Below are 24,608 nucleotides of genomic sequence, written 5' to 3' on the forward strand. Positions count from 1 at the left end.
AGTAATGGGAACAAACTTAATTCCTCCCCTGATACTCAAAGCATTGCTTCAACTGGTCTGAGACTGAGAAGTGAACTCCACTTCTTGATGTGGCATGCTCTCATCAAAGGGGTCTCATGACAGCAGTCTCTGTATCTTTTTGGCTAATTCAGACTCTGTGATGTAAGAAGTATACCCGTTTCTGATAGGGTGAGGCCTAAACTTGGGATCTGGTGTAAACACTTCCAAAAATTTCAGTTACCCTAGAACCTTTTAAGGAGTGCAGGGCCTTAACAATTTACATTCCTCAGAGGCAGATTTTCTACTGTCAATTGCACTTTAAGTATTCCAGATAACTGTAACCAAGAAGATCTCCTCATGGTTATCGATGAAGCCCATGGCATGGACTTGGATGTGCCTGTTGTCTTGTCCGTTTATGGGCTGCCATCACTGCCAGGCACAGGGTGAGTGTAAAGTTTTTCAAATCCTGCTGAAAGGCCTTATGCCTTCTGTTTGAATGCTTATATAGTAAGCCCAGAGATGCAGGTGACCGTTAGAGTAATTTAGCTGGCTCTGGCAGGCCTTCATTTATTGGTGTCACAAGATGTCCAGGAACGCAGGTGTGCAAAATGTCCAGAAGATTATGTGATTTCTCCTGAACAACTTTCACAAGGATCTTGAGTGTATCAACCACGAGACACAGCAGCCCCTGAAAGGTTTTGGAATCATCAGGCTGCATGTTAGTGGAAGAAGGAATCATAGCCTCATCAGGCAACAAAGAAGAGATGGGAGTTGGAATGCTGTGTTCCTGAGTCTGCAGATCCTCTTCTTCAGAGCCTTGGTCATGTGCATGCTCATCTGGAGGGATCACTGGTTGAGCCATCTGCAGTGCTCCCCGCTGCTTTGCTGGAGACAGATACCTCACTCTAGATTGAGCAGTTGATGCTGCCTTCCTTGCCAGTTATAAGACCAACAGTACCCAGTAGGACCAAGGCTGCTGGTAGAAGTATGGAGCAGAGGGCCAAGAGCTCTTTGGCCTGGGGTAGTTGTGCCCTATACTCCATTTAAAAAATAGGGATCAAACTACCTAGACCCAGGGGAATATGCTGGTGACACCTCCCTCTGGCTATCTGAGTCTAAAGGAAAGAAAAAGTATTCCTCCTCCAAAGGTGAAGCAGTACTAGCTTGAGTGCACAGTAAGAGCTTAATGAGCCCTAACACATACCAAAATGGGCTTGGTATTGAGCCTGAGACAGTTGTTCATATTACAAGTGAACCCTTTACCACAAACAACAGAGGTGACTACAGAAACAGTTAAATCTCATGAAGCCATAAAGCCTCCCACAGTACTGAGAAAATCAGTATCATAGGCAGATAAATACAAGGCATTAGTACTGGAGCGGTCAGTACCAATGACACCAGTACTGGGAGCTTTGATGCCAAAATTTCAGTATTAGGTGATGCATGAAGCTCCAAATGAGCCAGGAACAGAGCAGAGTGACTGGTACTGGAGTGGATGCCCAGGGGGACCCTTCTTGGGCCTTGAGCTACCTTTTTCCATGGTAGAAGAAAAGGATTTCTGCTTTTAGAGCTAGCACCCAGAGAGGGTGACTTAGATCTATGTCCCTGAGAGGAACTATTCTCCTTCTTTCTCTTGACTTCCAAAATTTGTACTGTATTAAGAGCAGGATTTTTGAGAAACTCTACTCACAGAGCTGCAAGCTGAGGAGCTGACAGGAGCACGTATTGAAGAGGATTGCTTAGGGATTTCAGTCCCACTCACTCCAGGATATGAATAGAGCTGCATTGACCCCTACAGCAAAAAACAGCTTTATGCCAGTCTGTTTTGTCTTTTGTGTTCTGTTTAAGAATGACTTGCAAATAGCACACCTCTCAGGAATGTGTTCCTCATTATGGCATAATAAACATCTGGTATGCCGTTCATTACAGGGCATTACTGCCTTGCAAAGAGGACAGTTTTCATGTCCTGCAGACTTTTGTTCCATCATAAGAGCTCAGCCTGGAACCAGGAAAGTCTCACAGGGGGAAAAAAAAAAGCTTGTTTTGCTTTTCTTTATTTTTTAAAAAGAAAACATCATGAAAAACCTACAACTAAAGACTAACTAAGTAACTATCTGAAGTTATTTACAACTACTTACACAAGAACAATGAGTGAGAAATTCAGGCTATAGCTACACTAGGAAGTTTACAGCAGCGGAGCTGCAGCAATGCAGCTGCACTGCTGTAAACTAATGTAACAGCTCTAAGCTCTAATGTAACTACTCCAGCCCCATGTGCAGCAGCAGCAGTTATGTCTGCGGGAGAGGTGACATAGCACTGTCTACACCAGTGCTTAGGTTGGTGTAACTTTCATTGCTCAGGGGGGTTGCTTTTTCACACTCCTGAGCAACATAAGTAATACCAGATTTCAGAGTAGCAGCCGTGTTAGTCTGTATCTGCAAAAAAGAAAAGGAGTACTTGTGGCACGTTAGCGATTAAATCTGTTAGTCTCTAAGGTGCCACAAGTACTCCTTTTATAATAGGTGCTAGTATAGTCATAGCCTGAGACACTGCCTAAGTGCCTACTGAAGTCACAGGCTATAAGAAGGAACTAAGGGACACACGCCACACTTTATGCCTTTGGATGGGAGGCATGAGGACACTTGGAGGACAAGGGCAAGATGCTGTCCAAAAGAATCCAGACTTGGGTACCTGGACACCAAGAGTGGGATACATATGGACAAACACTGAAAGAAGACCTGGTATCCTCTAGAAGAAAGTGAAATAATTAGTCACAAGTGATAAATTCAAACGAGTCTCATGTGCAATCAGACAACAGATTCCCCAAACCCAAAAGTGTTTTACTGTTTAGAGCTGATCCCCATCTCTCTGACAACGCTTTTAATCTTCTCTGCTGAGGTACTGAATGTTATCTTTTCCAACAAATGAAAATCTTCAGTAAAGAACTCATTTTCATCCAAAGGACCCAGGACCTTAAGAGAAAAACCAAATGACACTATTTTACTAGAAACTTAGGTTTTCAAAAATATTTCCTCTGTAAGCAAAAAATAAGCTCAATTTTTAATAAAGTAAAATTTTCAGTATTAAAAATCTCTCCCCTGCATACCACTAAATTTTACTATTTATATAGTATTCATGCTGTGAAAATTCCAGCATTTACAATTTTCTATTAATTAAATTGAACTACAGTATATTTAAACATACATTCCTTTCAGGTGATATCCCTAATAGCAAGTAAAAAAAATTCATCAGGCAAACAAGGGATGCATCTATTGTAAAAAAAAAAAAAGTTACATCCACAAATACATGTATAAGGCTATCACAGCATTTCCAGTATACATACCTATTTACAGAAATGTATTATTCGGCAACATAAGCTCCTTTTAAATAAAAGCTCAAAGAAAAAAGTGCAAAATTTGATTCATAGATACTAAGGTCAGAAGGGACCACTCTGATCATCTAGTCCGACCTCCTGCACAGCGCAGGCCACAGAATGTCACCCACCCACTCCTATGAAAAACCTCACCCATGTCTGAGCTATTGAAGTCCTCAAATCATGTTCAAAACTTCGAGGGAGCAGAGAAGCCTTCCTCCAGTCAACCATGCCCCATGCTACAAAGGAAGGCAAAAAACCTCCAGGGCCTCTCCAATCTGCCCTGGAGGAAAACTCCCTCCTGACCCCAAACATGGCAATCAGCCAAACCCTGAGCACATGGGCAAGATTCACCAGCCAGATACCCAGGAAAGAGTTTTCTATAGTAAATCAGATCCCATCCATCTAATATCCCATCTCAGGGGATTTGGCCTATTTACCCTGAATATTTAAAGATCAATTACTTACCAAAATCCCATTATCCCATCATACCATCTCCTCCATAAACTTATCGAGTAGAATCTTAAAACCAGATAGATCTTTTGCCCCCACTGCTTCCCTTGGAAGGTTATTCCAAAACTTCACTCCTCTGATGGTTAAAAACCTTTGTCTGATTTCAAGTCTAAACTTCCTGGTGGCCAGTTTATACCCATTTGTTCTTGTGTCCACATTGGTGCTGAGCTTAAATAATTCCTCTCCCTCTCCTATATTTATCCCTCTGATATATTTATAGAGAGCAATCATATCTCCCCTCAACCTTCTTTTAGTTAGGCTAAACAAGCCCAGCTCCTTAAGTCTCCTTTCATAAGACAAGTTTTCCATTCCTCAGATCATCCTAGTAGCCCTTCTCTGTACCTGCTCCAGTTTGAATTCATCCTTTTTAAACATGGGAGACCAGAACTGCACACAGTATTCTAGGTGAGGTCTCACCAGTGCCTTGTATAACGGTACTAAAACCTCCTTATCCCTACTGGAAATGCCTCTCCTGATGCATCCCAAAACCGCATTAGCTTTTTTCACAGCCATATCACATTGGCAGCTCATAGTCATCCTATGATTAACCAATACTCCAAGGTCCTTCTCCTCTTCCGTTACTTCTAATTGATGCGTCCCCAACTTATAACTAAAATTCTTGTTATTAATCCCTAAATGCATAACCTTACACTTCTCACTATTAAATTTCATCCTATTACTATTACTCCAGTTTACAAGGTCATCCAGATCCTCCTGTATAATATCCCGATCCTTCTCCGAATTGGCAATACCTCCCAGCTTTGTATCATCTGCAAACTTTATTAGCACACTCCCACTTTTTGTGCCAAGGTCAGTAACAAAAAGATTAAATAAGATTGGTCCCAAAACCGATCCCTGAGGAACTCCACTGGTAACCTCCCTCCAACCTGACAGTTCGCCTTTCAGTCGGACCCGTTGCAGTCTCCCCTTTAACCAATTCCTTATTCACCTTTTGATGTTCATATTGATCCCCATCTTCTCCAATTTAACTAATAATTCCCCATGTGGCATGGTATCAAATGCCTTACTGAAATCTAGGTAAATTAGATCCACTGCATTTCCTTTATCTAAAAAATCTGTTACTTTTTCAAAAAAGGAGATTAGGTTGGTTTGGCACGATCTACCTTTTGTAAAACCATGTTGTATTTTGTCCCATTTACCATTGACTTCAATGTCCTTAACTAATTTCTCCTTCAAAATTTTTTCCAGGACCTTGCATACTACAGATGTCAATCTAACTGGCCTGTAGTTACCCGGATCACTTTTTTTTCCTTTCTTAAAAATAGGAACTATATTAGCAATTCTCCAATCATTCGGTACTATTCCTGAGTTTACAGATTCATTAAAAATTATTGCTAATGGGCTTGCAATTTCAGGTGCCAATTCCTTTAATATTCTTGGATGAAGATTATCTGGGCCCCCCGATTTAGTCCCATTAAGCTGTTTCAGTTTCGCTTCTACCTCTGATATGGTAATATCTACCTCTATATCCTCCTTCCCATTTGTCATGCTACCATTATCCCCAAGATCCTCTTTAGCCTTATTAAAGACTGAGGCAAAGTATTTGTTTAGATATTGGGCCATGCCTAGATTATCTTTAACCTCCGCTCCATCCTCAGTGTTAAGCGGCCCCACTTCTTCCTTCTTAGTTTTCTTCTTATTTATATGGCTATAAAAGCTGAATACAAACCACTACGATCTCACCTTGTGCTTAGTTGTTAAATCCTATAATACCTTCATTGTTTCCTACATCAGAACTATTTTAGCGTATTGGTGTGCACACAGTTGTTTAAAAAAAATTTGGGAAATGAATACATTCTATTGTACACATGCCAAAAATTATAAGAATATGAATACATTTTACAAACACACACCCCCCCACACACACATACACACACACACACACACTTTTCTATAAAAAAAAATAAGTTTCAGTTATCCAGTCTCAGTAGAAGCAGAAGTAAATGGACAGGTAATGTTTCCAGAAGATTAAGTAGCAAGAAAGGCTGAACCAAAGCCACTGAGGTCAGTGGGAGTTTCAATGGGTTTTGGATTGAACTGTAAAAACATTATAGCAAAAGTACAAAATTTTTCAATTTCGTTTTAGGAAAGTGTTGAAAAGGCAATGGGAGTTTTGCCACTGACTTATGGGACAGGATTTCATTCTATTATTCTTAAATAAAACATCAATGACAATAATTGATTGAAAAAAGAGAGAAATGTAAAGTGCCCTTTTGGTCAGGAAAGTGATTCTGAAAAACTGCATAGTATTATTCAATATATCTTATTGCTATGTGCACGAAGGGTCATCTTTTGACATTAGTGACTAAATAAAGCTTTCATTGTTTTTGGACTGTTGTTACGTCAGAAGGGGACAGAAATAGAGAGAAGTGACCTGGGCTGGAGGGCTAGGCCATGAAAGACTTAGCCAGAGACAGGCCATCACAGGAGGGCATCACAGGAGGTGCTATAGACTAAGACCTTTGCAACGCCACGCTATGATGACAGGGGGCACTACAGCAGTAAGTCAAGCTGCTTACAGGACTGCATTCTATTTTGACTTTTATCAACATATTTGTTTGCTAGGTTCCAATTTCAGGACCAAAGTTTGCTCTCAATTATACCTGTACACCTTTTTTTACGCAAGTTATGCCGATAAGACAAAATATACCAACTTATGAAATAGCTTGTTAATTATTGTTCAAACCCATTTGCACAGTATGCAAACTTCTTCCTACTGTCTTAGAAAAAAAGTAAAGAGCTCAGAAATAGTCATGTTATTATCCTGAAAATTTAAATTTCTTTTAAAAATTTTTGTGGTTTTCTAGCAAAAATCCCAAGAAAATGACATAATACTTTTTCAGTCAAGAACAGTTTCTAAATGTGTTACAACTAGATCTAAAAGAGTTAAATAGTTGAATTAATTTCAAATAATCATCACTCATTAACTTTGAAGAACAACTCCACTGAAAAGTTATTGTAAAAATATATTAGTAAATCTAAAGTAGACATTTGCAATGCTCTCGTCATATCTTGGTGATGTTGCACAGGTATAAATGAAGACTGATTTTGGCTTGCAAATTGTTTAGGCCAAATTTTGTCAATGGAATTGTATATAATACTGGTATGATGCATGAGCCAGAGAGACACTAGAATGATTTTCAGATTTCATGATGAGTTTGCAGGGCTGGCAGATAGAAAAATAAAAGGTGTTTTTTCTTATTAACTGAGAAAGTTTGGTATTGAAATCATTGAGAGATGCACAAAGAACCCAACACACCATTTTTAGTCATCTTTCCAAGTAAAACTGAACATCATTTGTTCATTACGTCAAGGTATGAGGGCAACTGTAGTGCATGAAAACACAGAATCAAATGCCTTCGACATTAACAAAGGGTGAAACAGGAGTGTGTCTTAGCCCCCCAGGCTTTAAACTACTTTTCTTTTCTGCTTCTTCATGCATTTAAAGATAGCAATGATGGCATTTATTTTTGAACTAGACTAGATGGCAGCTTGTTCTACACTGCATGGTTTAGAGCGAAAAACAAGGTGAAAGAGCTGGTTCTGATAAGTTTTTTTCTGATAAGTTTTCATCTGATAAGATAAAGTTTCCAGTTTGCGGATAATATGGCATTGGTTGCCCACAGTGAATCTTTCCTGCAAATCTCTTGGGTAAATTTTCTGCATCATGCAAGGGCTTCAGGTTGACAATTAGTTTCAAGTTTCAGAGTAGCAGCCATGTTAGTCTGTATTCGCAAAAAGAAAAGGAGTACTTGTGGCACCTTAGAGACTAACAAATTTATTAGAGCATAAGCTTTCGTGAGCTACAGCTCACTTCATCTGTAGCTCACGAAAGCTTATGCTCTAATGAATTAGTTTCAAGAAAACTGTAATCATATACCAAGGGGTGGAAGAACCAATGCTTGACATCACTCTGGAGGGTAAATCTCTTGGACTTGTCCACAGCTTTTGATCCTTGGGTTCTATGATTAGCAGGAAACTTGACCTTCAGACTGAACTGACTAACTGAATTGGAAAAGCAGCTAAGAATTTTGGGCTATTACAGAAATGTGCATGGAATAACAGCAAACTATGAACTGAGGTGAAGATGCGAAGCTACGAGACTTGTGTGCTGTCATCCCCGCTTCATTGTTCAGAAATGTGGACTACATATGCTACACTCATCAGGAGATTGAACAGCTTCCACATGAAATGTCTGCACAAGATCCTGGAAATAAAGTGGAAAGACGAAATACCAAACACAGAGGTGCTGTAGCACGCAGGACTAACACACTTATAAACTACTATCAAGAAGAGGAGGTTGCAATGGCACAATCCTGTCAGGAGAATGGGAGGAGACTCTATTGCTAATAATATTTTGTACAACAAGATTTGAGATGGCTCTAGAAAGCAGGGCTGCCTTTTATGGTGGTACTACAATGTATACAAAAATAATATGAAGTCATTCAACATCAGTGTAGAAAGCTGGGAGTAGTACGCAGAATCCCGCCCAATCTTGAGGGAATATCTGGCACTGGGTGCAGCTGAACATGAAGCAGCTTTTATCCAGAGGATGGAAACAAAGTGAGAAAGAAGAAAGCAGCGTGCTGTAATCTTGGACTCCAACTCACACAACACATGGAGCTGTGAAATTTGTAACAAGCTGTGTCACTCTTTAATTGGGGCTTGTCAGCTGTAAGCGGATTCATCAAGCACCTGACTAAACCGTGTACACCATGATCCAATGGATCAATGGTTGCCTAATCTAAGTAAAATTGCACATTAAATTAATGAATAGCTATTGCCCCTGAGATCCAAGTATTTGAAGGGCAGGTCCTCTTTGGAAAGTGACTTAAAATGGAACCTTTTACCTAACGAACCAGTCTAACACTTCTTAATGTTGAATGAGAATGTATGTTGTGTATCCAAATTTTAAGTAAATCCTATTTTAAAACAGATTGCATTACTCTGCGCTATAAAAGAATGCCTGAGTAAAACTACTCTATCCTAGCAAGGGAATTTGGGGGTTGTTAATCACTCTAACACAGGAGAGATAAATTACTTGAGAAAGTAAAACTCACCTAGTAAATATCAAGCTTGCCGCTTTAGATTTCCAGGTATGTATGTATAAGTATTGATCATATACTATGTCATCTTCATGATTTATTCTTCACTGTGTTCATCCAATGATTTGGTCAATTGCCGGTTTTATTCCATGTTACTGTCAAATTGCTGATTTATTACTTCAATTCCAACTGTAATTTTGACTTGATAATTGTGCTGTTTAATTCTTAATTAGTTAGAAGTTTAATTGATTTTAAGTTTGCTCTCTTTATTAATTTGTAATAAAACTCATATAAAGCATACAACTCTCTCTCCAGAAGGCAAAGGTCATTTACTAAATTATTTCAGAGCTACTAGGTTCTATCTCTAAATTAATACTTGTATCCGAAACAGAGATCTAGGCTTAGAGGAGGCAGTAGAGGTCAGTTCCCTTGCTGGGTGCACGCCCCAAGGAACCCAGTAGGGCCAAGATTGTACAATATAGGATTAAGGGACTAGGGATCACAACCATGACGACTGTTCTTAGATTTCTCAGGCCTATGTCTGTAGCACTAGGTCCCAGACTCCCTGCCTCACCAGTAGAGTTCATATGAATGGGACCAAGGCAACCAGGTAGGGGATGCCTCCCTGCTGTGCTTCCAGTGGGAGCTGTGGTGAGGCTACCCTAACAGGAGTCACAGGCTGAGCTAGAGACTGTCTCCTCGTTGGCCCTGAAGAGGTGTTTGGTACTGTAGCAGTGTTGGCATGTGGTACCATAAAGGGCACTCTCATAATCATAGACAGTAGTGGTGACTCAAGCTGTGCAGTAACCATAAAATTGTTAATACCAAGAAAAACTTTGGTGTTGAGAGGGTTGGTGCAGGGAGCAACCATACCATAATGATCAGCACCGGAAGTGTGGGTGCCATGGTCACTAGCATCAAGTGCACCAAGGTTGGTACCAATGAATCATACAAGGCAAAGGATGGTGCTCTACTTCAGATGGTACCATTGCTTGGTGACCAGTTCTGTAAGGTTGTCAGAAGGACCCAATTTGGACCATGAACCATCTTTTGACTGAGTAGCCTGAGAAGATCTGTGCCTCTCTTTATGAGGCGCCAAAGACAAAGGGAAGAACTAGGCCTGTGCTTGCAGTGGGAACCATATTTCTTCCTATTCCTTTCAGATGACTGGGTAGAGAACGACTTAGATGCTCTGCTGGTCTCAGTAGATGGAGACGTCTTTGAAGAGTGAGCATGGGAGCTCAGATATGAGCAACAACTCAAAGGAGCACTCAATTATAATGGCTGTTCAGGTCCGGTAGGCCCTTTTTTCCCCATCGGTTGTGAGGAGGTTCTCAAACACTTCATGAGAAATAATCTAAAGCTAGTTTTTCTTGCCTTCTGTGTCCTCTTAGAAAAGGAACAGCAGATGGAGCACCTATTGGGGATATGCCCCTCTCTAAGGCAAAAGAGTCACATCTTTCAGCTGCATCACAAGAGGGACATGGATTTAAGTGTCACAGTATATAGAAAATGGATTTAAGTGTCACAGTGTGCAAGAGAAGTGGTATGGCTGGGCCACTGGTTCTGTGCTACCAACAAATCTGTCAAAATTGAGAACCGGAGGCTGAAGTTGAGACTGATCCTCTGAAGAAGAGATCTGTCTTCCTGTTTTATGTTTGAGATGTCTATTGATAGCTAGATAGGATTGCTCAGGATGAGACTGATATCTCCTCTGAACAAAAGAAAGGACTTGGGTATTGGTGTATTGTGTCTGGTGGCAGAAGCCCAAAAAAAGATAATCTCTTCTTTAAGGCAGATAGTGATAGTACCACAGACGTTGCAACTGACCTTGCTATGGTCTCATTAGTTTTGTGACCTAACAATCCTTCCCCTTCAAAGGAAAGATCTTCTCTTACCTGCACATCAGAAGAGAATACAGTCTTGAAGAACCGCCACACTGGGTCAGACCAATGGTCCATTTAGCCCAGTTTCCTGTCTTCCAACAGTGGCCAGCGCAAGGTGCTTCAAAGGGAATGAACGGAACAGGCAATCATCGAGTGATCCATCCCGTCATCCACTCCTAGCTTCTGGCAATCAGAGACTAAGGAATTCCAAAGTATGGGATTGCATCCCTGACCATCTTGGCTCAGAGCCATTGATGGACCTATTCTCCATGAACTTATTTCTCTTTTGAACCCCGTTATAGTTTTGGCCTTCACAGCATCCCACGGCAATGAGTTCCACAGGTTGCCTGTGTGGTGTCTGAAGAAATACTACCTTTTGTTTGTTTTAAATCTGCTGACTATTAATTTTATTGAGTGACCCGGATTATTGTGTTAGTGAAGGAGTAAATAATACTTCCTTATTCACTTTCTCCACAGCAGTCATGATTTTATAGACCTCTATCATCTCCCCTTAGTCATATGAAAAGTACCAGTCTTTTTAATCTTTCCTCTTACAGAAGCTCTACACCCTTAATCATTTTTGTTGCCCTTCTCTGTACCTTTCCAATTCTAATATATATTGTATGAGATGAGCTGACCAGAACTGCATGCAGTATTCTAGATATAGGCATACCATGGATTTACGTAGTGGCACTAAGATATGCCACTATGATATCTTATCATCTATTCCTTTCCTAATAGTTCCTAATATTCTGTTAGCTTTTTTGACTGCCATTGCACATTAAACAGATGTTTTCAGAGAATTATCCACAATGATTCCAAGATCTCTTTCTTGAGTGGTAATAGCTAATTTAGACCAAATCATTTTGTATGCATAGTTGGGATTATGTTTTCAAATGTGCACTACTTTGCATTTATCAACACTGAATTTCGTCTGCCATTGGTTACCCAGTCACCTGGTCTTGTGAAATCCCTTTGTAACTCTTCACAGTCTGCTTTGACTTAACTATCTTGAGAAATTTTGTATCATCTGAAAATTTTGCCATCTCTCTGTTTACCGCTTTTTCCAGATAATTTATGAATATGTGGAACAACACTGTTCCCAGTACAGACCCTGGGGGGACACCACTATTTACCTCTCTCCATTCTGAAAACTGACCATTTATTCCTATCCTTTGTTTTCTGTCTTTTACTGTTACTGATCCATGAGAGGACCTTCCACTATCTCTCTCTGGATAAGAGGGAAGTCACAGATTTAGCTGCTGCTTCAGAGGCAACTACCATCTAGCACTACTAATAAAATCTTTTTACAATAACAATTTGAAAGAAATGAAGGATAAAAACAAGAAGTCCCGCAGGCACAGCAAAGACTCAAATTTCCACACCTACTCTTACTAAGGAAACTAAAAAAGAATGGCAGTGGTTGGGCCTCCATGGCCCTTTGATAGCCTCCAGAATATTTAAAAACCTCAGACTGAGAAAAGTTGAGCAAGTTATACAAATACACATTTTTATAAAAGCATTTTGGAAGGGATATAAACCCTCACAATATGGTATAAGACAACCTCTAACTATTGGAGTTTGGAGGAAACCTTCCCTGTAGACAGATGATCCCATAACTACTATTGCAGAGTTTCTCACATATTCTTTTCACATATCTGGATACTGTCAGAAAACAAGATACTGAACCAGATGGATGCCTGGTCAATTCCAGCATGGCATATCCTATGTTCCTGAGTAGTTAATGACTGCAAATGAAATCCATAATAAAGCACTACAGAAAAAACAAGCAAAAGCAAGTATACATTCTAGCCACACTGTGGAGAGTAAGAAAGTAATATAATGCATTACCTTAGCATTACATAAAAGTTCAAGGAGAGGAAGAGAACATACATGGAGAATAAGAAAATGGACTGTTTTTTTTTTTTTACTTACCCTCCCATTGCTGACAACAGCCATTTGCCCAGGAAGCAGTTTAAGAACTTCTTGACAGAACATTTGGTGAGTTTGAATTATATCCGTTCCTAAAGTGTTGTATTTCTTCTCAAAAGTACTGTCATCCATTCCCTAAAGCAGAAGAAAGGTGTAATGTGTAAGATGGTGGCCAGATTCAGCAAAAACAAAATACAGTGATAGTCAGCCAGTGTTTTCTTCAAACTGTTTATAACAAAACTCTAAACAAAATAAAAGCAAGAGAGAACTCCTCCAGCCTTAGCTTCAGACCAGTCATATAACCCTGGGAGTGAAGCCCTACATATCCACATTCCTCCGGGTCTCTCCCAAGCAACTAATTTGTACTTCTTTCTCCTTGAGCAACAGCACAACGGAAGAGTCAGGCTGAGCCTGAGTTTAAGCACTTTTTGACCAGGAAGTGCTCAGTACACTGTCACATAAAGAATCATGAATCTTGCAATAAAGTCCACTATTCTGTTAATTTACCCTATCTTGTGCTCTTAATCAGAAAAAATGGATTATGAAGGGGAAAAATAAAATTTGTCATTAATAAAAATGACAGTTACTCACTTGTAACTGGAGTTCTTCGAACTGGACTCTATGTATTCACACTTGTAGGATGAGCTGATCAGGTGCAGTTTAGAGGGTGACATTTTAATTAGCAGTGCCTGATTGAGTGCCATAAAAGGAGTCATGGCACTCCAGCCACCTCAGTTCCTTCCACATCTCCCTCAGATCCTGTTTGGAAATCAGGACTCAGAGAAAGAGGGGTAAGGTGTGGCAGTATACATATGCAGAGTCTGGATACAGGTGAGTAATATTAATTTCTTCTTTGAGTAGCTTCTGCATAGTCCCACTCCTGGGATAGTTTAGCTTTCAGTATCCCATTACATGGATTCCCAATTAAAAAGTGATTAAAGAACTGGCCTGCCAAATCTAGCACCTGATCTTGATGCCAAATTTAGAGGATTATGTTTAGTAAAAGTAAGGATGGAACTCCATGTTGCAGCCTTACATATTTCAATAAGTGGGACAGGTCTTTTAAATGCCATAGGCACTTCTTTGACTTTAGTGGAATTGGACCTTATTCCCTTCTGGGGAAAAGATTACTACTAATTTATAAGACTCATGAATACACACTCTAATCCATTTAGAAACTGTTTGTGCAGTAACCCTTGGCCTTTTTTACTACCCAAATAAGAGACAAAAAGCCTAGGCTGTCTAAACTCTTTAGTTCTGTTCAGACAGAAGGCTAATGTCATTTTGCATTTAGGGTTTGCAATTTAGACTGACCTGATGACTATGTGATCTCAGGAAAAGTATAGGTAAATTGACAGACTGATTAATATGAAAGTCACTAACCATCTTAGGTAAGAATTTTGGGTGAGGTGAGGGCCTAATACTATTTTATCTTCATAAAAACTGTGAATAATGGGTCAGCCATTAATGCTTATAGTTCACCGACTCTTGTTGCTCAAGTAATAAGCCATTATGAAAACTGTCTTAATAGACAACTAAAAAAAAGAACATTCACTCATTGGCTCAAAAGGCTGTTTTATGAATTGAAAGAGAACCAAATGAAGGTTTCAAAAAGATGTACCGACTTTAATTGGAAGTTAAAGGTTAAATAATTCTTTAAGAAACTTCTTAACCAAAACTTGAGTAAACAGTGATTTATCAATACCAAAATATAATGCAGATCAGTGTAACCACATACAAGATAACAAAAGATAAGCAGATTTAAGATATAGTAAGTAACCTAATCATGGACTGAACTGGTGCCATATGTGGAACAATATTATTATTATCTGCTCATAATAAAACCCTTTTTCATTTGCTAATATAACATGCATATGTAGACCCTTTCTTATTATTAGGTAAAAACCTTTGCACATCTACAGAACAAGTCCACTCTGTAGCCATTAAAATTCTATCACCCACATCATGAGGTGGAGTGAACACAAGCCCAGATGATAAACTTGTCCTTTCTGGGGGGTGTAAGTCTGGAAAAAAAAGGGACACAAGACTCCTCTGAAGAGTTGAAGCACATTGGGAAATAATGGTTATTTAAGTAACTGGTTCTTCAAGATGTAGTTTGTATGGATCTCATTCTAGGTGGCCATAAGCCTCATGTTTTTTTTTTTTTATAATAGTTTCCATTGGGACCATGCACGTGCCCTGTGTTTTCTCACACTCCTGTACAAAGGCATCAAGGGCAGGACAACAAAGACTTTTCTTCAGTTCCCTCAAAATTTGAAGCCCATATTGTTGAGCACCACAAAAGAAGGGATGGAGCTTGGGTCATGGGATCCACACTGACAATAACATCTCAAAGAACCACGGTTCTAATCTTAAAAAAGGTACTGAAGACCAGACTCCAGCCAAATCACAGAGCTGTTCCTGGACATGGCAGAAAGGAACTGAGGTGGCCAGAATGCCATACCCATTTATATAGCCTCGCATTCAAAATGTCTGCTAATGCTGAGGGGAGATGGGAAGGGGGCATAAGCACTCCAACAGGCACTGCTAGTTGAAGTTCCACTGCCTAAGAAGCACACAATCAATGCATCCCATAAATGGAAATAAACAGAGGCCATTTGAAGAACTTCCAAATATATTCTTGAACAACTTTCCTAATTAATAATATTGAAGTACATAGCTGTTTTTGAAACCAGCATCGTAGTGTGCAGCTGTTATTTGGTGGCTAACATCTACCATACAAGTGACCTTTCACTCTGAATTTCTGACTGTGTTTCAAATCAGTAATAATATAAGAAAACATTTTAAACACATTAATGTACTTTCCCTGCTTTAAGGTCAACAGACATGGAAAATGATTGCTGGAAGTTAAATAATTGAAGCTCTTGTTAATTCCAGTTGCATCAGTCCATGAAGATCATCACTGTCATTGCTAAGGATATGATGTAGTCATAGAAGTCGCAGATTCCGTGACTTTACCAGATCTCCATGACTTCTTTGGCTTCAGCTGTCAATGGCTGCAGTCAAGGCCAGGGCTGTGCACCCCCCTACCCTGCCCCAGTTGCGGCCAGAGCTGTACACCCCTGCTCCGCAGCTGTGGCTGGAACTGGGGCTGTGTGCCCCTATCCTGCGGCTGGAGGTAGGACTGTGCACTCCAGTCCTATGACTTTGGCCGGGGCTGGAGCCAGGGTTATATCCCCCCACACCCCATGACTGTGGGGCTTGGGTTGTCAGTCTGGGTCTAGCTGTCATTCTTCTCCCTCTCCTTCCTCTCTCTCACCCGGCAGTTATTTTTGGTAAAAGTCACGGACAGGTCACAGGCTCCTGTGAATTTTTGTTTATTGTCTGCGACCTGTCTGTGACTTTTACTAAAAGTAACCACGAAAAAAATCTTAACCTTAATCATTGCTCAATAAATTCAATACTCAATGTTTACAACAGGAGTAAGCCACCAAATGCATCCGATGAAGTGAGCTGTAGCTCACGAAAGCTTATGCTCTAATAAATTTGTTAGTCTCTAAGGTGCCACAAGTACTCCTTTTCTTTTTGCGAATACAGACTAACACGGCTGCTACTCTAAAACAGGAGTAAGGTAACTTGGACTAAGCTGATAATTCTTTCACATAGGAGTTCCAAATCTAGTGTTTAAAAAGTGCAAATCAAGAAATGGCTTTAAAAAAAATCAGTTATGACTAGAACTATTTGGCTCTCAATGACCTGATAGCCACATTGTTCAGTAAATTGTGTTTTATTATTTTTCATAATAGAAAAATCTTTCAAAATACAAACATACCCCAGTAACTGTACTTAAGAACAATTATTTTATGGTTAAAATCACTTTTTTTGACCCATGCTTTATGTCACCAGGCAATAGGAAGCTATTCTCAGCTAGAAATGTGCCACTTATCATATAATGAAGTAAAGTATCTATGAAAAGAAAAAAAGTAATGAGCAATAGTTCATATAAATACATCAAGTGACTATTATTTAATAAAATGTTGTATACTGACCGGAACAAGCAATTTCTTAATTTTAGTTCCTGTAGCAAGGGCTTTTGCTGTCTCCTCCTTAGCTATCTTACTTAGGAAACTTTTTAAGCTGCTGTTTTTCTGTGTTAAAAAGGCGGTCAAAATTGCCCTTGCAATAGCTGTGTTATCTTCCGTTATTTTTGATACTGGATTGTTCACAATCCCAAGCCGCATATGACTGCTTGTTTTCTGAAAACAAAGGAAAATATATAATTAAATAATTAATTATATAATTACAAAATATATAATTACAAATTATATAATTACAAAATATATAATTACAATCTTATAATTTAATCTACTCACACCTGATGTTTACCTATTTACCTATTTATCATCTTAGTTGTCTGTGCAGTGAAATATCCTTAGAACAGTGAAATGCATCCGATGAAGTGAGCTGTAGCTCACGAAAGATTATGTTCTAATAAATTTGTTAGTCTCTAAGGTGCCACAAGTACTCCTTTTCTTTTTGCGAATACAGACTAACACGGCTGCTACTCTGAATCCTTAGAACAGTGGTTCTCAACCTTTCCAGACTACTGTACCACTTTCAGGAGTCTGATTTGTCCTGCAAAACCCAAGTTTCACCTCACTTAAAAACTACTTGCTTACAAAATCAGACAAAAATACAAAAAAGGTGTCAGAGCACTTGCTTATTTCTCATTTTTACTATATAATTATAAAATAAATTGATTGGAATATAAATATTCTTCTTACATTTCAGTGTGATACTTACCATATAATAGTATATACAGCAATATAAACAATTCATTGTCTATATGAAATTTTAGTTTGTACTGACTTCGCCAATTCTTTTTATGTAGCCTGTTGCAAACTAGGCAAATATCTAGATGAGTTGATATATCCCCTGGAAGACCTCTGTGTACCCCTAGCGGTACACCTACCAGTGGTTGAGAACCATTGCTTTGGTGTGTTTATTTTTGGCTATTAGTTTTAATGAAAAATATGTGTGACTGCTAAACTTGGATTTTCAGTTAGCAATAGAAAAGGCAGCTAGTAGGCAGATATTTACCTTGTAACAAATATTTTAAATACAAGATATTCTTCATGGAATGACTACTTTTGGCTACTCTGACAGTTCAGTAGGGAATACATTTTTAATTAGTGTTAATTATATGCCATATTTCACTTGCATAACTTTCAAAAATGGCTCAATGGATTTTCTCAAATTTCTCTGAAAGATTTAACTTCAGCAGAGAATAAACTGGAGAAATTTCACTTAAATATCCCCTGAATCTTGATGATAAATCAGAAAGAAAATCTTAAATACTTATTAAAGACAGTGATGACACACAAGGCTATGGAGGAAGAGACTAATAAGAAATTATTCTTTAGATAGGAGTGAGTTAGTACAGGCTGATCAGGTGACCTTCTTGTCGTCTAAAAACAAGGAGAAGCAAATGAAATGTATTGCAGTAAAGGATTAAATCAGTGGCATTCAAATTGTGGCCTCTGAGGCTCTCAATTGTAGCCCTTGCCTGTGTTAAAAAGAAAATCTGTATTTGATTATTAATTATAAATGTGTAACCTGAACTGTGCCCTGTGATTTCAAAAAGGAAATGCCCAAGTGGCCATACTCCAGCTAGGATAGGAGGAGAGCAACACATTCTGGCCACTCTCACTCCCTACCTCTGATGCCCCTTATGCCAGGGACTGTGAGGAGTGAGGTGTAGCAGCTGCTTATGCCAGCTCCACATCCTCTCAGGCAGCGGTGGGCAACCTGCGGCCCATCAGGATAATCCGCTGGCAGGCCGCAAGACAGTTTGTTTACATTGATCGTCTGCAGGCACGGCCACCGGCAGCTCCCAATGGCCGTGGTTTGCCATTCCTGGCCAATGGAAGGTGTGGGAAGTTGCGCAGGCTGGTCGCCGCTTCCCACAGCTCCCATTTGCCGGGAACGGCGACCTGTAGCCACTGAGAACTGTGAGCAGCTGTGCCTGTGGACGGTCAATGTAAACAAACTGTCTCGCAGCCCGCCAGTGGATTATCCTGATGGGCCGCGTGCGGCCCACAGGCCACAGGTTGCCCACCATTGCTTCAAAGGACTCCACTTAGTGATGGTTTCTACTCCCCTTATGCTTTCCTGAATGGAATCAAAGGATTGGAACAGGGCAGAGAATCTTCCCCAAAGTACTGATGCAGTTCCTTGACCTTTTGAAATAATATGTTTGGCCATCAGGCTGAAAATTTTGGACACCACTAGACTGAATGATTCATACAGAAAAGGGGATTTATCCAGATCAATCCCTCTCCTAGTCAACTACAGCATCTCCTATGTGGAATTTTTTGTTAGTTAGTTTGGTATTTTTAATAATATTTCATGTATTTGAGTTGTGGGATGCAGGCTATATAGAACATGGAGCATCACTTGTTTTAAGTTACTCTCTCTCATTTTTTTTCACCTGTTCTAGGATTTCTGCCTCTATGAGTTTTTTTTTTTCCTTCTGGTGCCAGGAAACTGATAGGCAGTTCTGACAACTTTCCCTCATTCTCCACGGTAAATACCAATACAAGAAAAGCTCCATTTTCCCTCCTGGAGCTTACATGTGCACAAGATACTGGACTCGTCAATGATTAGTAAATTTACTTTTGTTAATTTCATTTTTTTTTTTTATATCTTTTGCCATTCTCTTTCACTGGATACTTATTTCCCTACTCATAGCATTCGTTTTATCTCACGCACACCTAACACATGTCAAATTTTAACGTTAAGGAAATGTTATTGTTTGTGAAAGGTGCTAGAATAAGAACCCTGAAGATTAAGATCTACAAAACAGACACAACCTAGACACAGATAGTTAGCTTCTTAATACTGCCACACCAATCTGTTTCAACCCTGACTGAGGGTAACTACCTTTAGCAGAGCTCAAGTAAGTCTTTCTCCATGCTCATTCAATCCTTGCCTTCTTCTCTGTGATTACCAATAATGGAATCAATTAGTGAAAATTGCTGTTAGTCTTTAATCCATGAAGAAGTTATCAAATCATTTCACATAGGCCAGTCACCCTCTGGATGGCAATGGCTCTTGATGATTACAAACATTGACCATATTTGAAACTAGCAACCTACATTTGAAACAGTCTTCAATCCCAGTTCTTCAATCCATCTAATTACTTCTCTGAATAGCTACTGAACCAGGGATATGGGGAAATGAGAAGTAATAGAGGTAGTCCTGACATCTATACTGTATGCTATAATTTCTCCACTGATAATTAGGTGTGGCTACGTCTACACTATGAGCTAAGGGTGTGATTCCCAGCTCATATAAACATACTCTCACTATCAGAGTATAAATAGGGGTGTAGCCACAGTAGCATGGCCAGCAGCAGCAGAAGCACAGATCAGCTGTGCCAAGCACAAATCTGCCCAAATTCCATAGGAACGTATATGGCATGGCTTAGCCATGCTGCCGTTTTCACGGCTACAGTATTATTCATACTTATGCTAGCTCTTATCGAGGTAGCATGAGTATATGTATGCAAGCTTGAATCATCGCTCTAGCTCATAGTGCAGACACAGCCTTTGATTGCAAATTTTAGAGGTAAAGAATTAAAATTTGTGTAACAATTTACTTCACAAGTAAAACATTTTCTCCCTGCTTCTAAACAATCCAAAAAGAGTTTGGAAAACGGACAGAGATCATCATTTAAGAAACTTCCAAAGGAGATGGATTGAATAATTCTCTCTTCTATATGACCCAGAAAGTCCCTTTTGCTATTGAAATTCTTATGGCATTTACTTGCAGTCCTTTAAATCCTGTTAGAAATACCAGGATGGATTGAATAATTCTCTCTTCTATATGACCCAGAAAGTCCCTTTTGCTATTGAAATTCTTATGGCATTTACTTGCAGTCCTTTAAATCCTGTTAGAAATACCACAGAACTAACAGAAATAAGCAATCTCAAATGCAGAAGACCTCTTCACGTTTCCACGAAACTAATTATTAGTCTATTAAAATGTTATATTATTTTACTAAGCCTGCCAATAAGTATTATAAATCTTTGTTTCTTAAATTAGATTACTTTCATATCTGCTATAATTTAATAAACAGAGTTGTGGACAGTACTCATATTCTCCATAATCGCAGATCCTAAAATCATTATTTTCCAATAAGAAAAGGAGTACCGGTGGCACCTTAGAGACTAACAAATTTATTAGAGCATAAGCTTTCGTGAGCTACAGCTCACTTCATCGGATGTGAGCTGTAGCTCACGAAAGCTTATGCTCTAATAAATTTGTTAGTCTCTAAGGTGCCACCGGTACTCCTTTTCTTTTTGCGAATACAGACTAACACGGCTGCTACTCTGAAACCTATTATCCAATAGGAATTGTTAGAAACTTACCAGGTGTTTCAAAGCTTTAGAAAGCAGATGTCTCCCCGGTGGCTTGTCAAAATCAGCAATAATCCAGATGGTAACTGCATATATTACATCTTCATCTGAAAATAACAAATAACCCAGTAAAATAATTTTATTCTAAAAAGTTTAAGTAGATGACAATATTTCCAAATAACAAAATCAAGGAAAGGCTCTCATCAATGTAACATAATCAGATGATAAACATCAATATTTATTTAATAAAGTTATTCTGTCCTGTGATGTACTGCTAAACATTACTTATTATCTAGATCACCACTGGTCGTGGTCTCTGCTCCTGCATGTTAGTGAGGTGGGAACTTATTTAAAATTCTAAATAGTATATTGTCTAGTGTTTCAATCATCAATTCCCTTCAAACTGAAGGTAAAAATATTCCAATATGCAAGAAAAAATATTCACTCATGTTCAAAATAATATTTAAATTGCAGTGTCAAAAAAAAATCCAAAGACAACAAAAAACCAAAAACCATTCAACAGCTACAGAAGCCAACCCTTTTACTCAGAGAGCAAGCACACAGATGAGTGCTAATCAATCAAAACATATTCTTCAGGAAACTTCAAGTAAGTCATTTCCTCTTCTCCAAAGACAGAGTTATAATAAATGTAGAGACTAAGCAGGGTAAATAGAGAAAAAAATAACCAATTGTGATCTTTAAAACAGGAAAAAGGAATTGAAAAAGTCAACATGGCATGAGGAGCAGCAGCAATATACAAGTTAAGGGCTGGAGTACCTCCAGTAAATTTTAATATTAATAGATATTATAGAGAGGCTACTGCTTCTCCACAGATAATGTTCCAGATAAATTTCTGTTTTAAACTGAAATTCGCACCCTCCCTAAAATCCTCAAGTAAAGTCATATCATCCTGAAAATCAGAGTTTGTGGAGAAAATCTGAAGTAACTTGAATAAGGAGTTCCCAAAACAAAGCACCCTAAATATTAAGCTGTTTTTGTAGGTGCAAAAGCCTTCTAATACTTTTTGCCTACATCTATAGGGGGAAAGAATGGGGCATTAGACATGTGAATAAGATGTGGTCAGATTCTTCTTTGGGAGTAATATTAAAGACAGATTTGCAAAATTAAGTAACAAAGCACTCTGTTACTTTTTTGGTTTCAAGTAATCAGATTACTTCTCATGATTACTTTTTGCTTTAAAATAATCTAATACAATTAGGCCATTGTTTTAACAACTTTGATAGCGACTTCAAACCCATCATCAAACAAGCTTACTATCCCAAGAGATTCTGGATGCTGCAAAAAAAACAAAAATCAGGGCTCACACAGATGCTTCTTAAACCAATCTTTCTATATATATTCACCTTAACCAACACTAACATTTCTTTATTATTCTGAGCTTACACATAAGTACTGACTTGTATGCATTACTGCCATAATAGCAGGCAAACAATATTACATAGTTAAAAGGTTGTACAAAATAAATTTACCTTTTTTTGTTAAATACTTCATGTTCTCTGAAATTACAGCACTCTTATCTTGTGAGTCCAAAAAGGAGAAAGTGGAGAAATCCTCCACACCAACAGGAACTGCAAAGTTAAAAGTATTATTTGTTACAATTAGGAGTTGAAAAAACATGACAACAAACCAGGCAAGAAAAGTATTTACCTGACGTGGATATGAAATTTATGAATCTTCTCTTAGTGCCAAGAATAGTGGGATTTATACGGGAAACTACATTAGGCTGATCCATGAGGAAATCTACCGCATCCATATGATCATTTAGCAAGCCCTGTAACAGCAAAAATAAATCCCACTTTTCCATAATTCCCAGTTAATTTAACAATTTTAAGATAAACACAAGATGAGTATTTATCTATAAAATAAAATAAAATTCAGGATTCTTTGTGTGTGTCATTCTGAAGCCTAGAATGTCTGTGGGATTAGTGTGAAGAGATAGAAACAGCTACAAGCATGGCTGAGAGTTCATTTTGTTCAGAAGATCACCAGATTCAATCATGAGTGGGATTTGCGGGCTGTTACTGTCCAATTTTTAAGTTCTCAAGCCATTTTGACGTTATGAATTACATCCATGTGACAGCAAGGCATGTATCTATCAGAACAATTTACCAAGGGTCATGGTGCATACTCCATCACTGACAAATTTTAAATTAAGAGTGGATGTTTTTCTAAAAAAAATATGCTCTAGGAAAGTTCTAAATCCTGTATTATACAGGAGGTCAGATTAGATGATCACAATGGTCCCTCCTGGCCTTGGAATCTATGAACCTACACCATGCCAAGAGTCCAATACCATTGTAACATGAGAGGTAACTCAACCAAGCACCACCCTTCCTACAGCTAATTTGCATGCAACAGCATCATTGGTTGTATGAGGGAGGCTGTACAAATGGTGGATTACTTGGCCCAACTGCATAGTTCTTCAAAACTACCCACACAACACAACTAGCATACAATGAATGAAGATTATTTACTTGTAGCCAGAGTATTTTGAGATGACTCTGCATATTCATTCTTATAGGTACTGCACTGCCTGGTGGTGCCTAATGGTTGAACCTTCTCTGAGTTTTGCCTGCTGGAGACCATGTGTGCTCCCTCATACCCCTATCTTCTCCAAATGTTCTGAGGATGAGGCCATATAGTGTGGCGCTGTGCCCTCTATTGCCTCAACCCAGAATACCATAATAGAACTCTGAAAAACAGGAGACGGTGGGTGGGAAGCGTGAATATGCAGAATTGTCTTGAAAAACTCCTGTTACTAGTAACCAACCTTCATTTCCTCTTCATGTGGCTCTGCGTATTCCCATTTATGGGAAATTTAACAACCAGTGCTGGGAGATGGGAACACAATCCTAAATAAATAATGATTGAAGCACTACTCTGCCACATTTGACATCTGCTCTAGTAGCTAGAACCACCGCATAATGTTTAGTGAATGTGATCAGTGACTTCCAAGTAGCAGCCCTGGAAACTTCCCTAATAGGAACATGTTTAAGACAAGCAAAAAATGCTGGTACAGCCCTAGTAGAATGAGACCATACAACCGGCAGCTCAGGAGTTTCAGCTTACTCATTACACTGCACAATGCATTGTTTAACCCCAGGGGTGGGGAACGTATGGCCCATGGGCTGGATCCAACCCGTTGCTTAATTTCATCCAGCCTACGGTAAGTATCTGCAGCCCCCTCCCCTCCACAGGGCTGGAGCCGTAAGTACTGGCTCACCCCACCACGGGAGGGAAGTCCTGAGCCTCCGCGCCCCCCACCCGTGGGGCTGGAGCCACGAGCGCCAGCTCGCCCCACTGTGGGTGAAGCCCCGAGCCTCCAAGCCTCCGCCCCCCCACCCTCCTGGGCAGGTGAGTTGAACATTTTATATTTCTCTCTCTAAAAATAAAAAAAAAATTAAGTTGCTTTTTACTTGTGTTTGAACCCCAATTA

The 24,608-nt window shown here is 39.2% G+C and overlaps 1 protein-coding gene across 2 annotated transcripts in view; it reads right to left on the reverse strand.

Moving 5' to 3' along the window:
• UGGT2 (UDP-glucose glycoprotein glucosyltransferase 2) overlaps positions 1-24,608 on the reverse strand; it is a 312,930-nt gene that overhangs the window by 137,356 nt on the left and 150,966 nt on the right. For both annotated transcript variants that reach the window (XM_038387171.2, XM_043504676.1), the window contains 6 exons: positions 22,820-22,943; positions 22,642-22,740; positions 21,164-21,258; positions 16,781-16,987; positions 12,774-12,905; positions 2,845-2,972 (listed from right to left, as the gene is read on the reverse strand). In XM_038387171.2, coding sequence (XP_038243099.1) covers positions 2,845-2,972; positions 12,774-12,905; positions 16,781-16,987; positions 21,164-21,258; positions 22,642-22,740; positions 22,820-22,943 — 785 coding nt within the window. The remainder of the gene's footprint in view (positions 1-2,844; positions 2,973-12,773; positions 12,906-16,780; positions 16,988-21,163; positions 21,259-22,641; positions 22,741-22,819; positions 22,944-24,608) is intronic.

Source organism: Dermochelys coriacea, chromosome 1, assembly GCF_009764565.3.
Source record: "Dermochelys coriacea isolate rDerCor1 chromosome 1, rDerCor1.pri.v4, whole genome shotgun sequence".
In the NCBI taxonomy this organism is placed as follows: Eukaryota; Metazoa; Chordata; order Testudines; family Dermochelyidae; genus Dermochelys; species Dermochelys coriacea.